The sequence below is a fragment of the Pollachius pollachius genome, assembly GCF_949987615.1.
Source record: "Pollachius pollachius genome assembly, chromosome: 1".
In the NCBI taxonomy this organism is placed as follows: domain Eukaryota; kingdom Metazoa; phylum Chordata; class Actinopteri; order Gadiformes; family Gadidae; genus Pollachius; species Pollachius pollachius.
In genome coordinates this window covers 15,636,584-15,651,583 of record NC_136934.1, presented here as the reverse complement: position 1 = coordinate 15,651,583, position 15,000 = coordinate 15,636,584, and the positions used below count along the sequence as shown (strand labels likewise).

The 15,000-nt window shown below is 49.4% G+C and overlaps 1 protein-coding gene across 4 annotated transcripts in view; it reads right to left on the bottom strand.

The window, feature by feature from the left end:
* Window positions 1–15,000, bottom strand: part of ptch1 (patched 1) — a 52,294-nt gene that overhangs the window by 15,152 nt on the left and 22,142 nt on the right. For 2 of the 4 annotated variants that reach the window (XM_079742071.1, XM_079742072.1), the window contains 8 exons: window positions 13,000–13,131; window positions 12,210–12,365; window positions 11,737–11,835; window positions 10,198–10,323; window positions 7,112–7,230; window positions 5,468–6,173; window positions 4,450–4,759; window positions 3,108–3,250 (listed from right to left, as the gene is read on the bottom strand). In XM_079742071.1, coding sequence (XP_079598197.1) covers window positions 3,108–3,250; window positions 4,450–4,759; window positions 5,468–6,173; window positions 7,112–7,230; window positions 10,198–10,323; window positions 11,737–11,835; window positions 12,210–12,365; window positions 13,000–13,131 — 1,791 coding nt within the window. Of the gene's footprint in view, window positions 1–3,107; window positions 3,251–4,449; window positions 4,760–5,467; window positions 6,174–6,297; window positions 6,440–7,111; window positions 7,231–9,419; window positions 9,776–10,197; window positions 10,324–11,736; window positions 11,836–12,209; window positions 12,366–12,999; window positions 13,132–15,000 lie in introns of those variants that run through there. The other 2 variants (XR_013812064.1, XM_079742073.1) reach the window with 2 other exon arrangements.

The window sequence follows — 15,000 nt, the reverse complement described above, 5'->3', positions numbered from 1 at the left end:
AGGGGAGATAGTTGTTGTTGGTGGTGGTGTTGGAGGATGGGGGAGGGGGTGGAGGTGGAGGTGGATGGGAGTAGGATCAAATAATTACAAAGATAAAATTGCTTGGGTTAGCCTAACAATAAAACGTTTGGCCGCATTCGCCCAACCTCGGCTGTGTGCAGTTAAGCTGGTTGTTAACACTGAAGGAAATGCCACCTGGCAAATGGAGTATAGCAATAAAAACAACACAACATCTGTACAAATGTTACTCACACTTCGCTTATCTTGACCCCTACGGGCGCCCGGGTCGGCCCCGTGCCGCCAACCGACAGGGGCCACGGGACGACTTTGATAGATGCGGCTGGTTTAAATTCCATGATCTTCTCTTTCATTGGCTTCCATTGGCATAGAGGCTGTTCATTGTTTCATTCTTCTGGCATAATAATGCTTGTTTCCTTATGCCATGTCGTTCTACTGGCATAATGCATGTTTCCTTACGCCATGTCGTTCTACTGGCATAATGCATGTTTCCTTATGCCTCGTCTTTTTACTGGAATAATGCATGGGCCGTAAGAAGAAAAAATCCACTGGCCTCAGTTGATCAAATGGGGGGGGGGGGGGGGGGGGCTATGGCTCAGAGACTGAGCTGTGTGTCTTATCAAACTCAAACTGACTGCCACAAGTTAGAATATTTCTGCCCTTCATTACAGGGAACACAAAATATATACTGCTGTTGAATCGCATGTCCACCTTGACAAAATCACAAACACATACACACAAACACACGCGCACACACTCACACAAGTGCAGATACACGCACACACACGTCATGCACCCTGAATTGGAGCATGTGTTTCAACTCTGCACGGGAAAGAGCGAGAGTGCCTAAGAGAGAGAGAGAGAGAGAGAGAGAAAGAGAGAGAGAGAGAGAGAGAGAGAGAGAGAGAGAGAGAGAGAGAGCGAGAGAGCGAGAGAGAGAAGGGGGGAAGACAGCGAGATCCAGTGAGATAGAGCGAGAGAAAGCGAGAGAGAGGAAGAGCGACAGAGAGAGAATGAGAGTGCGCAAGAGAGAGATCAAGAGCGAGAGATCGAGAAAGAGAGAAAGGGGGGGTCCAGTAGTAAGAGTATAGAGGGGGAGTTGGTTTGGAGGGACAGAGAGCAGCAGAGCCGCCAACATTAAGTGAGGTGGAATGGAAGGGCGGAGAGCTGGATTCCAGGGGATCTGGCTTGAGTTTAGCAGTAGGATACGCAACAACTGTAAGTCTTCAAGCTGTCACGGCCAGCCCGGCCAGCGCTGCCGGAGGGCCCCGTGTGCCTCGCAGGCAGCTAATGTTTCCCCTTACAGGCACAGGAAGTGATGTCACGCGGCCCCACACAGCAGGCCTCCTGCCGTCACTTCCTCACTGCCTTCAACCTTAGTAATAGTAGAAGTAATAGTAGTAGTACTAGTAGTAGTAGCAGCAGTCGACAAGTAGGATAACCAGGAGGAGCGTATTGCGAGCAGCTTTCTGAATGGTAACCGGACCAGAGACCAGCAGTGCTGTGAAGGCATGGGCTGGTTCCTCTGGGTTGTTCGGGAGAGTACGATGTTCACATGCGGATGGAATGCCAGGGAATCATGCTTAAGCTCTGCTTGCAATGCAAACAGCCTGCAGAATTAGTCTTTGAAACAAGTCAATTACGAGGGGGGAGATCTGTTGTCAATCTGCCGTCTGTAAGCGGTATTGTGGAGGTTCTGTGTTTTGCTGGCTGCACTGTTGCCCTTCAGCTTGCAGGGTCTGGCCACCGTCTTTTGCCACCTAAAGCAAATCTACAAGAGGTTTCGAACTTTGATCTCCATTTCCTTTCTATTCTTTCTACGCTTCTATGCTCCTACCCTATCCGGGGGGTTATGTATAGCATCATGCCATTAGCAAGAATGTATTTTGTTCAGATGGGTGTATCAACATCATAGCCATTGCCAGAAATTGTATTTAAACTGCAGAGGTATACTGTAAGTTGTTTTGAATAAAGGTGTCAGGAAAATGGAAGAATAATAATACAAATAAAAGTAAAGACATGGCAGCAAAAAAAAAACCCTGATCTATTAATGTAACTAACTGTAAATACATAAAATAACAATTATTTAGCTGACACTTTTGAACAAAATAAAAAAGCGTCGGATGCACACAATAATAATACGACAGTGAAAATATGTCGTATTAGCCAAGAAAGGGTACAGCACATACCAACACACAGACACATGCATGACCATAGCCTAGCGTAAACAAAAACGCACACATGCGTGCAAACGACACCACAACTACGCCATGTGGTTCTGGCTGCAGATTGTGATTGGAGCCAATGGTACAAATGAAGAGTTGATGGCTTTTTCAGAGGCTGGCTGTAGCCCCAGCGAGGGCTTCAAATTCCCAGGCTTGGTAAAGTCATCAGAGAGAGCGAGAGAGAGAGACAAATAGACAGATAGAGAGACAGACACAGAGAGAGAGAGGGAGGAGAGAGAGAGAGGAGAGAGAGAGCGAGAGAGAGAGAGAGAGAGACAGAGAGAGAGAGAGAGCTAGAGAGAGAGAGAGAAGGAGAGAGAGAGAGAGAGTCAGAGAGAGACAGAGAAAGAGAGAGAGAGATAGAGAGAGAGAGAGAGAGAGAGAGAGAGAGAGAGAGAGAGAGAGAGACAGAGAGAGAGAGAGAGACAGAGAGAGAGAGAGAGACAGAGAGAGAGGGGAAGATAGATAGAGAGAGAGAGCGAGAGACAGAGAAAGAGGGAGAGGGGGGGATAGAGAGAGATAGGAGGAGGAGAGATAGACAAAGAGACAAAGCGAGAGAGAGAGAATGAGGGGAGAGAGACACAGAACGAGAGAGCGAGGGTGAGGGGGGAGTGACAGAAGATGTCGAGGTGAGCGCTGCATATACCAGGTGTTGTTTCCGCAGTGATGAGCACAGTCCATCGACCCGGTTGCACACCTCACACACAGTCACGCACATAATCGTCCACATTGCCGCCCATAGGATCAGATTATAGCCATAAGCCAAAGGGAAGGTGTACGCGTACACCTTCCCTTTGGCTATAGAATACAGGAGAACCCCTAATTCTTCCAAAAATCAAAGGCGGTGGGCGTCTCAATGGCTACCTGGTTGAGGTTGGTGGGTTTGTCTCTGCGACCCGTCTGCACCAGTAGTTTGTAGGCTAGCACCCCGTCCTCTGAGCCGTTCCTGTAGTTGTTGAGGGTGATGCGACCGGACCGCCAGTCTCTGTCAAAGGCCTGCTGGAGACCTACAAGGGAGCAAGGAGCAGGAGAGGGACATCAGCCTTTGGTTACGATCTGAGCGAACAACGCCATTTAGAAGAGAAGTCAGGGGTTCCCTCCGGATGTCCCACAGCCCCGAAGAATAACCGCAGCATCAGACTTGGAGTAAAGCGTGAGCAGACGCGAGCAAGCCAAGGCTCGTCCTGTAATGAAAGAGATGATTTAATATGATAACTCTCTTTTTATGCTCAACGACCACACCGGACTTCAAAAGCATGAAATCGCTTTGCTTTTGATTCAAGGCAGGCCATTAGGAATAAAAAATCAGCAACATGTGCCCCTTGGCAGTTTCTTAACTCGCTCTCTAATCCACATGTGTCTTTCTCCGCTCTCCGCCAGGGCCCCTGCTGTGGTCCTTCTGGGGGGACACGTTGTTTTGGGTCTCGCTTCTCAGTCTGTCTGGCTCCAATTTGTCCCACCATCGCAGAACGCAATATCAAACACAGCGCTCGCTCTCTCTCTCTCTTTCTCTCTGTCTCTCTCTCTCTCTCTCGATATATATATATGTTCCACTCTTTCTCTTTCAGTCTCCCTCTCCCACACACACACTCTGTGTGGCTCACAGTCTGGTGGGCTTTCTCGAGAGCGGACCCTAGTGAGTGAAGAGTTTTGCACTTCACCATATGTCAACAAGCTGGACTAACCCCACCGTTGTTCTGGCTCTCTGCAGATTAAACCCGGGGGGCGGGGGGGGGGGGGGGGGTACGGCCCTGCTAGGATTTCACCCATACGCTACCAGTTAGTCTCAGCACTCACATCTACACACCAACCTACGATTATTGTCGACACACAAATCAACACCCTCAGTCGAACACCTCGCCTTAACCGACAACAAATAGCTGTTTGTTTTTAAGGAGACCAAACAACGTTTACACTGCAGACTGTGTTCCAAGAAGTTCCTATTGGCCGCTGCATATGGGAACTGGATCTAAATCTGAACCGAACTGAATCCGACGGCCTGAACACATTATGAGCCTACGGCGGCGTTGCCAATGTCTCCCCACGGTGTTGAAGCGATGAGGGATTGGCTGGTCCATTTCTCAAATCAAATACATGTTTACAAGTTAAAAGAGCAGAACTCCGAATCATCGATACCTTTAGGGAAACTTTGGACGTTCGCAGGGGCGGGGGGCGGGGGGGGGGGGGGGGGGAAAGGTGGGTCTACCTTGCAGCCAGTCGCTGAAGTAGTGCAGCCACATGCGGGGCAGCTCCCCGTTGTCCTCCTTCAGGACGTAGCGGACGGTGTGGAAGCGCTGGTGGAGCTGGTGCAGCAGCGGCTGGACGTGAGGGTACTCGGCCCGCTTGGTCACCACGTACATGTTGTAGAAGGAGAAGTACTTGAACTGGGCGCCGATGAAGTCGTACTCGCTGGTCTCCCGCGGCACGATGTCGGTGAGCTCCAGGCCGTCGCGCACGCACGTGGTGCCGTACAGGCTGACCGCCAGCAGACACAGGAACAGCACGATCACCACCACCTGGTGGCCGCCGGGAGGATGGCGGTTAGGACTTTGGATTGATCTAGAGGGCACGGGGGCACTCATCCGTGCAATAACGTACGCCGATCTGCTTGAATGAAACCCTAACGCGCACGCCTGCATGGTTTTGCCCCTAGTTTACCTGCATGCATGCACTCTAATCTTCATGTATGCATCCTAATCATGTACCCTAGCCTGGATCTATGAACCCTTACCTGCGTCTGTAAACCCTAAAACAACTGGGTTAACTGTGTTGGAAGGGTTCTGGGACTTTGGGGCAGTCGGGCAGTTCCAGCAGCATAATGAACAGTGGCAGAGCTCTTAAAGTGCTGTCTTATTTTGCTACTTATAACAAGGAATATCCACTGGATCGGTGCTCTCTGACCACCCACAGAAGACAGTGTGTGTGTGTGTGTGTGGTGTGTGTGTGGCCCTAGGTATGTGTTGGTGAACGTTGTGGTGACTCAAAGGGAGACTGACCACAGTGAAACCCAAGCACTTGTTTTAACGGTGACTAAGCCTCCAGCTGAATTGATCCCCATGGTGAGTAAGCCTTTGCACAGACACACACACACACACACTCGCACACACACACACACTCGCACACACACACACACACACACACACTCGCACACACACTCACACACAGTCACAAAAACAAAAAATGCAGGTAAAGTAGTTAACTAAATCCCCCCTGGCTTGACTCACCTTAGTGGTGGGCTGCAGGAGGAAGGGCGCGTAATGCTTCTCTGCGAACGAGGCCAGAGTCCAGTGGGAGCAGGGGGGGTCCATGCAGCGCAGCCCCCCCGACGAGGGGTCTCCGTACTGGGACAGCAGGTCCCGCGTGGAGCTGGCGTTCTCTGGACTCTGAGCCGCGGCGGCGGCGGCGGCGGCGGAGCCCGGAGACGGGGCCGTCGCGGGGGCCGGAGGTGGGGGCGGTTGGGGATGATGCTGGTGGTGGTGGGAGAAGGCGGCAGCGCCGCCGCCGCCGCCGCCGCCGCCGCCGCCGCCGCCGGGCCTGCTGCCGTGGCCACCACCGTGGCTGTGGTTGAGGTTCTCGTGGTTGTTCCCGTTTGTCCCGCCGCTGTAGTAGTCGCCGCCGGGGGCGGGCCTGGCGGAGAAGGGGCCCTGGGGGGGCGGGTTGACGGGCTGGACGGAGATCTGGGAGCGGGGCTCGGCGGTGGTGTAGAAGGCCTGAGTGCGCGGGTCGTACTCGGTCCGCAGCTGCACCGTGGACTGCATGGTGATCTGGGTCTGCTGGGCGAAGCTGTGGCTGCTGTAGGACGGCGGCGGGGTGACGTAGGTCGGCGGGGGCGTGCGGTAGGACGGGGGTGGGCTGTAGCGGCCGGCCCCCTCGGGCCCGCCCTCCAGGTAGGCCTGGGGGTCGATCTGGATCACCCGGTTGGCGCAGGGACTGAAAGGGACCAGAGGGTAGAGAGAGCGGGGGAAATGAGCATGGCCGACTGGTTGTTATCCCAACAGGGCTGAGATGTATACAGTATATACACATACATACAGACCCGCAAAGAAATACATACATATTTATCGTTTTGGATGTTGCTTTAGATGGAACCACATTCGTTTAAAGCGACGATCAATGTGTCCTGTTGCTTGCGTCCAAAATGATTATTTTAACCGGGCAGGATTTCAGAAAGACTTCATCAAACTTCCTCATGTGACCTGCGACTCACATAGAAACAAACTCCTGTCAGGAAGACGGAGGGCTTAACACACACACACACACACGCACACGCACCCGCACACACACACACACACACACACACACACACACACAAACACACACACACATCTGTGCGCTCTCTGTGCCAGGTGCTGCAGGTCAGGGCAGGCAGACGCAGGGGTGAATTTCAATAAATATTGTGAAGGGATAAACAGGAGGGCCGCGCGCCCAGACGGCCGAGGGGCTGGCAGTCACCGGTAGACTACGCGGCTCTGAACGCCAAACAGTAATTATGCTTTGAGGTGTGATTAAGGTGAAGATATCCTCAAGGATAATCCCTTTGATGGCAGCCGCCGTCGATGTGTGTGTGCTTGGTGTGTGTCGGCATGGATGTGTGCGTGTGTTGGTGTGTGGGTACATGTCTACGGGTGAGTGCTTGGTGTGTGTGATTGGTGTGTGTGTGCTTGGTGTGTGTGTGGCTTGGATGTGTACAAATATGTCAGAGTGGGTGTGCTGTGTGTGTGTGTGTGTGTGTGTGTGTGTGTGTGTGTACGTGCGTGTGTGGCTTGGATGTGTATGGGTATGTCCAAGTGGGTGTGCTTGGTGTGTGTGTGTGTGTGTGTATGTGTGTGTTTGGCGTGTGTTTGCCTGTGTGGCTGGGATGGGGGTACCTGTAGAAGCAGCAGAATATGTCGAAGCGTCTGTCCTCTCGTCTGTACAGGTCCATGCTGAGGATGGCCGGGAAGATGAGCAGCACCATGGCAAAGTTGAAAACCACCACCACTGCTGCCTGAAACAAACACACGCAAGCGCGCGCACACACACAAACACACACACACACAAACGCACACACACACACACACACACACACACAAACACACACATAGAAAGACACCTGTTATTTTCTGGTTTCGGAAGATTTAAGAGACTTATTCCGGGGAGAAGAATTAACTCAGCACCACAAAACGTCCCTATAGTGCAAACTCAATTTCTACAAAAATTGCTGTAATATTTCTTCTCTAGATGTTTCCGATACTGTAGTACATCCAAGCTCATAGAACAAATGGAAAATAAAACATGAGCTTGTGTGTTTAAAGTGTGCCTAGAAGAGCATAATTAACATTTAAAATAGAGGAAAGAAAACCTGAATAAATCTTTAAATATCAGCATCTGTAAAGGCTGACATGGAAGAAAAAATAGCGTTGTGTATCTCGCCAAAACAAAAACACTACCACTGTGCACATGAAAAACTTGTCTGTGTGTGTGTGTGTGTGTGTGTGTGTGTCTGTGTGTGTGTGTGTGTGTCTGTGCGTGCGTGTGTGTAGTCCTGGAAGGTAGTCTTGGTGGTGTGGGTTGAGGTTACATTGGGGCCCTGCCCAGAGTACAATCTGGATCTTGCGAGGTGCCAGAAACACACACACACACACACACACACACACACACACACACACACACACACACAAAAGCAGACACACACACACACACACACACACACACACACACAGACACACACACAATGTACTGTATGTCTGCCAGACCACCCAGTAAGCCAGAACCCCTGGGGGCCTGATATGATGAACAGGCAAAACACACGCACACACACAGCCACACACAAAACAACACAGAAATCATACAAGTACGCACATCTTTGCTGGCAGCTTACACAACTCTCTAACCTCCTACTTAACATACTCCTTAACACCGACCAGACAGACACACACAGTCACAAGACACACTCACAGACACACACACAGACACACAGAATGACATCTGTTTCGTTTAGCTTTCTTCACTTTTACCTCACTAGCTTCTTATCAGAGAGACAGACAGTGGGAGGAAAAGAGAGGGAAAAAGACACACACACACACGCACTGAGTGACAGAGAGATAGACGACAAAGATATGAAGGAGGAAACGAAAAGGATAAGATATGAAAAGGATAACTATAGTCCTTTCTATGAGGACCATCTGCCAAATATCAGGTTTTCTGCACAATACGGAGAGCCCATCTACTCCCTCAACACACACTCACACACACTCGCACACTCTTGACCGTCTTCTGACCTCAGACCCTCAGTGTGAGTGTCACATTGTGTTTGTGATTATGTGTGTGTGTGTGTGTGTGTGTGTGTGTGTGTGTGTGTGTGTGTGTGTGTGTGTGTGTGTGTGTGTGTGTGTGTGGAGGAATCATAGATCTTTCATCTGATTCCTCTGGTTTGAGTGGTGGTAGATGTGTGTGTCAATGAACGTGTGTGTACCGAGATCAGTGCTAGACAGGAAAAACAGGCATGAGATAAAGAGAGAGAGAGTAAGAGAGAGAGAGAGAGAGAGAGAGAGAGAGAGAGAGAGAGGGTCAAATCACGGTGGAATAGACCATAGGAAGTGCCTAATTCTGATAAAGACAAGAATGTGCTTTCAGAGCTTACACGTGGTATGCACGCACACACAGACACACACATACTTGCATGCCAGATGATACTAATTTCTCTCTCCCACAGACAACGTTGAGCTCCTAGAAGAGAATCAAACACCCGTCTCTGTGTGTGTGTGTATCTGTGTGTGTGTGTGTATGCATGTGCGTAAGCATGCATACGTGTTTTTGTGTGTGTGTGTGTGTGTGTGTGTGTGTGTGTGTGTGTGTGTGTGTGTGTGTGCGTGTGGCTCTTGTAAGCGCTCTCTGCTTGGATGAGACCTATGGGGTGAATGGATCATGTTTGACAGACTTTCTGTACTAAAGCCATCCATCCTCACGAGCTAATATTCTCGCCTGGCCACGCGTTGACACTGTATGCATGCGGATGTATATGCATTTTTGTGTGTTTTTGTGTGTGTGTGTGTGTTTGTGTCTGTGTGTGTGTGTCTGTGTGTGTCAGAAAAAGAGAGGCAGCAAGGGGAAGAGACACTGGGGGAAATATATCCTACGGTACGCTGGTGAGTTCTGTGGCTTTGTATGCCCTGACTGATGGACGCAGTGATGGTAAAGCTAGTAGTAAACCAACAAACAGACAGACGGACGGATGGACGGAAAAGTGGACAGACAGAGAGGCAGAATGATGACAGACAGACAGACAGACAGACAGACAGACAGACAGACAGACGGACAGAGGGGTGGAAAGACAGACGGCCAGTAGGACCAGGGGGACAAGTCTCTTGCTGCTCCGCTGACGTATAGAGCTCTAATTACTGACAGATGTTCACTAACCCCCTCAAAACCACAGTCTGCACGGCCCAACATACACACACACATATGCTTGAATGCACACACACAAGCACACACACACACACACACACACACAATGCTTTGCATGCACACAAACACGCAAACATGCGCACACACTACACCAATACAGTCATACATACACAATTAAACACACACACACACACACACACACACACACAGGGATACAGAAAAATGTAATCATGAGCCAATACACACATGCACACACGCATCCAGGCACACAGGAATAGGATTACATGAACCTTCCCCACAATCTGGACACACAATGGACCCACCACATCCCCCTGTAGATCAGCAGTGTGGGAGTGCATCCCCTGCTCACACAGACACGCACACACACACACACACACACACACACAGACACACACACACACACACACACACACACACACACACACACACACTCTCACTCAGTTTGTAAGAATAAACCAATAAATTGTCGGCAGCAACTAAGGTCAAACCCACCACCACCACCACCACCACCACCACCACATACAAACACACACACACTGATGCGTACCTGCAGAGAGAAGGCCCTGAGGGCGGGAATGGGGATAAGGGCGGCCATGAAGAAGGCGGTGACGTTGCTGATGGAGGTCAGGGCCACACTGGCTCCAGTCCTCTTTAGACACTCGCCCGTCCGGTCCTGAGAGGGAGAGAGGAACACATCATATTGATAAGCAACTGCACTCCCACGCACAGACACACAAACCAAACACACACACACACACATGCACAGGCACACTCACGCACACATACAACTCAGTAGGTTGGCTGTGTCAAACTTTGAGGATGTGCGGGACCACCCGGGAAGCGTTTCCTTTCAATTTTATTTTTTTATGCGTCTCCGTATCTTTTCATTAGAGTGTGGAATCTTTGTTTATGGTTCGGAGAGTGGGTTTGCATGTGCATGTGTGTCTACGTCTGTGTGCGTCTCTGTTGTGTTGTCGGTTTGAGTGCTACTTCAATACCCCACCCCGGAAGCTGAGGGAAGAAGAAAAGGAAGAGGAGGAGGAGGAAGAGGAGGAGGAGGAGGTAAGAGTAGGAGCAATGTGTTGGGAAAACAAAAACAAGAAAATACATGTTTGATATTTTCCCTGGCACATGCTTCAGCCAATCATACAGACACACCCCCACGCACACATAAGAACACAGAGAAAACCCCCCAAAGTTTACATTTTCTCATGTTTGACACCAACCTAATCATCCTCACCTCATAGATTATGAGTCTGTGCATGCACATATACCGACCACATTTACCTTCAAAGAACTCACTATAAACTTGATTTTATATTGCATGGCCCGTTAATAACTTATTTCGACACTGTCTGTGTCATTTGTGTCAGCAGGTGAGGTGAGGTGATTTTCGGAGCATCATAAATTTCTGGTTTTGCCAATATACAACACAACCATTTAGAACATGGCCTATCTCTAGACCTATATAGACCTACCTATATACCATACTGTACCCCAGACTAGTTCTGTGACCTAAACCTATATACTATACTGTACCCCTGACTAGCTCTGTGCTAGCATGATAGCATTTATACTGAGAGTGTGTGGTAAGGAGAGGAAGGTGGTTTACCCTTGGCTGGGTTTAGACCTGTATGTCTGGATTCTGAATATGTGTGTGTGTGTGTGTGTGTTTATGTGTGTGTGTGCTTGTGTTTGTATGCTTGTGTTTGTGTCAATGTGTGTGGCATGGGGGTCTGTTTGATGGCACATCACAGGCACAGACAGGCACACACACATTCCTCCCACAGGAGATAAGACCACAGGCCTCTGTGTGTACGTCAGTGTGTGTATGTGTGTGTGTGTGTATGTGTGTGTGTGTGTGTGTGTGTGTGTGTGTGTGTGTGTGTGTGTCTGGTGTGTGTGTGTGTGTGTGTGTGTGTGTGTGTGGTTTACTGTGTGTGTGCCCAAGCAGACATGTGTGGGTAGTGGATTCACACAAGTGTGTTTACGGTAACACGCGTAAGGTTGCGTGTGAGTGGTTGGGTTCGGTGTGTGTATGTGTTTATGTGTGCGTTTACTCGTGCATGAGAGGGTTTTTCCTCACCTCGAATGGGATCCTCTTGTTTTGTCCCGTCTCACTGAAGGCGTGAGCCAGGAGAAACACGTCGTCCACTCCAACACCCAGAGCCAGGAAGGGCAGAACCTGTGAGATCACACACAGTCACACACACACACACACACACACACACACACACACACACACACACACACACACACACACACACACACACACACAGGTATGAGGCTCTGGCTGTGATAGGGGAGACAGTGAGCTTTTGCATAAATGTTGTTAGTATATACTGTTGTGCTAACTTTTTGGTGCGGTAACAAAGTTTTTTTTTTCTTCCAATATTTATTTGATTTGGGTTACGCTAAAAACTTCATCACAACTTTCTCGCTTACTTAACCCTGAGCGCGTCAGTACTGTGGGCATGCGTACATGTATGTGTGTGTGTGTTTGTCGGTGCGTGTGCATGCGTGTGTATGTGCATGCTTACGTGTGTGTGTTTGTGTTACCTGTGTGGTTGCAGCGTTGAAGGAGATGCCCAGCAGAGAGCAAAGTCCCAGACCGGCCGCCACGGACAAAGCTACCAACAGGACCCCCGCCAACCCCACTGCACCCTGGGACTTGACGCAATCCCACCGCAACATGGTCAGACACGCATAGGCCAACTGGAGGAGGAGAACAAGCACACAACGCACACAAACGCACATTTACTCTGAGTCCCCTTAGCCAAAGGGACTTACAAGGGAAAGGCTGAGGATGTTCAAAGTGATCGGTCAACGTTGGAGAACCTACCACAGTACCTGCAAAAAAACATGTTGCCAGGTTGGCTCGGGAGCTACCGCCGCCAGTGCGCTAAGCCTGTAGGCCTCGTAGTGACCCAGGTTCAATTCCCACTTCTAGTCCTACGTGTCATTCCCTGTCTTCTCCAACCGTCTCTCTTCACTGTCCGGTTCACACAGGCAAACAAAAGACCCTACAATATATTTAATTAATTGATAAATTAAAACAAACAACTGGACAGAGGTAACAGTTGCTAAATAATGTTTGTTGAATTGAAATATCGGATATTGACAGTGTTCAATAGATGTCCCGTGAATAAATCCATTTATCCAATGGTTTGAACTCCACGCCAAAGCTTCAACCCTCAACACACTCACAATCCGCCAAGAAGCATGTGCCGGCTACCGTTAATCCCCCCATTCTTCGCCTGTCGAAGCTCACAAACACACTCTCTGCGAGCACACGCTTTTATTTGGAGCAGTGAAACAGTGACACCGTCAAAGCTGCGAAGACGCTCACCATGAGCAGGTAGCCACTGGCCACACGGATGACACTGATGTCCGAGAAGGACTTCAGGATGTCCTCCAGCGTGGTGGTGGTGAAGGAGAGCACCTTCTGGGACGAGTCGGGTGCCACACTCTTCTGCACCACCTGGAGGGAGGGAGGGAGGGAGGGAGGGAGGGAGAGAGAGAGAGAGAGAGAGAGAGAGATAGAGAGAGAGAGAGAGAGAGAGAGAGAGAGAGAGAGAGAGAGAGAAAGAGAGAGAGAGGTTTGGGAGGGGAAGAGAAGGAAAGCAAATTCTTACATACATACATTTTAAATAATGTATAGTCTAATTGTGGCCAAAATATACAGTGAAATAAATGTTTACATTCTGAGACCCTTTATTAGAAATTCTTGAATGAAAGCTTCTTTCATTCTCCCTCTCTCTCTTTCTCTCTCTCTCTAGCTGACTCTCTTCCTCCTTCCCTCTCTCTCTCTCTCTCTTTCTCTCTCTCTCTCCCTCTCTCTCTCTCTAGCTGACTCTCTTCCTCCTTCCCTCTCTCTCCTCTCTCTCTCTCTAGCTGACTCTCTTCCTCCTTCCCTCTCTCTGTCTCTCCCTCTCTCTCTCTCTCTAGCTGACTCTCTCCCTCTTTCCCTCTCTCTCTCCCTCGCTCTCTCTCTCTCTCTAGCTGACTCTCTTTATCCTTCCCTCTCTCTCTCTCTCCCTCTCTCTCTAGCTGACTCTCTTCCTCCTTCCCTCTCTCTCCCTCTCTCTCTCTCTAGCTGACTCTCTCTCTCTCTCTCTCTCCCTCTCTCTCTAGCTGACTCTCTCCCTCATTCCCTCTCTCTCTCTAGCTGTCTCTGTGCAGACAGATGGCTTCAGCATTGAACTGTGATTACAGCCCAGTGGGGAGTGGTGCTGGCTGACATACATTAGGAAGCACACACTAGATCATGCACAGGGGCAGTCACATGTGACCGCACACATGTGAGCCACTGTGGCACGGACACATTAGTTTGAGTAAACATGTCTATTGTGGAACACACACACACACACACACACACACACACACACACACACACACATATTTCCTGTCTGGGATTAATAAAGTTGATGTTATATTTTATCTTTATCTTATCTCGTCTTACACACACACACACACACACACACACACACACACACACACACACACACACACACACACATATACACACATATACCTATATTTTTGTAAAGTAAAAATGCAAACGATAGAAACATGACCCTGCCATCTATTTTATGAGCGAAATGAAGACCTGAAGATGAAAGAAACTGTACTCCAACTGTGCCTCGCCCATGGACACATGCACAGACAGTGTGTGTGTGGGTGTGTGTGTGTCTTTGCGTGTGTGGATCTGTGCACACACATCTGTCCGTGCTTGTATCCACAGATATGAAGCCACACTTGCACGAACACACATAGACACACACAAGGTCACACAGTGTCCAGCAAAGATTTGGGGCCTCCAAAACAAAGACCAGATGATGTCACACATGAGCCACCAATGGGGCAACAGCTGGGAAAGCCATTGTGCGTGAACGTTATGTGTGTGTGTGTGTGTATGTGTGTGTTTTGTGTGTGTGTGTGTGTGTGTAGGTGTGTGTGTGTGTGGGGGGGGGGGGGGAGAGAGACAGCAAGATATTTCAATAGATATTTTAGCTTTATAATAAATCGTACTGTTCGAAAATGAACTATCTTTTACTAATATTATAGATTATGTTTCAAATGTTTCCATTTTGATATTATAATGTTATATTTGTGTGTGTGGGGTGTATGTCTACAAGTGTACGAGAGGGAAGGAGAGAGAGAGTGTGTGACACATGCTCTCTTAATGTATTCCAGACATACTTGGCCCCTTTGCTTTACTGCTTACCTCCACTAAGACTGAGCAGTGAGAGGGAGGCAAGCCTTATCCATTTACCACACAGCAACACTGGGTGTAGTATCTATCGGGGGCCCAGGCATTAGTCGGGGCCTTTTCCATGTTCCCCCTGTT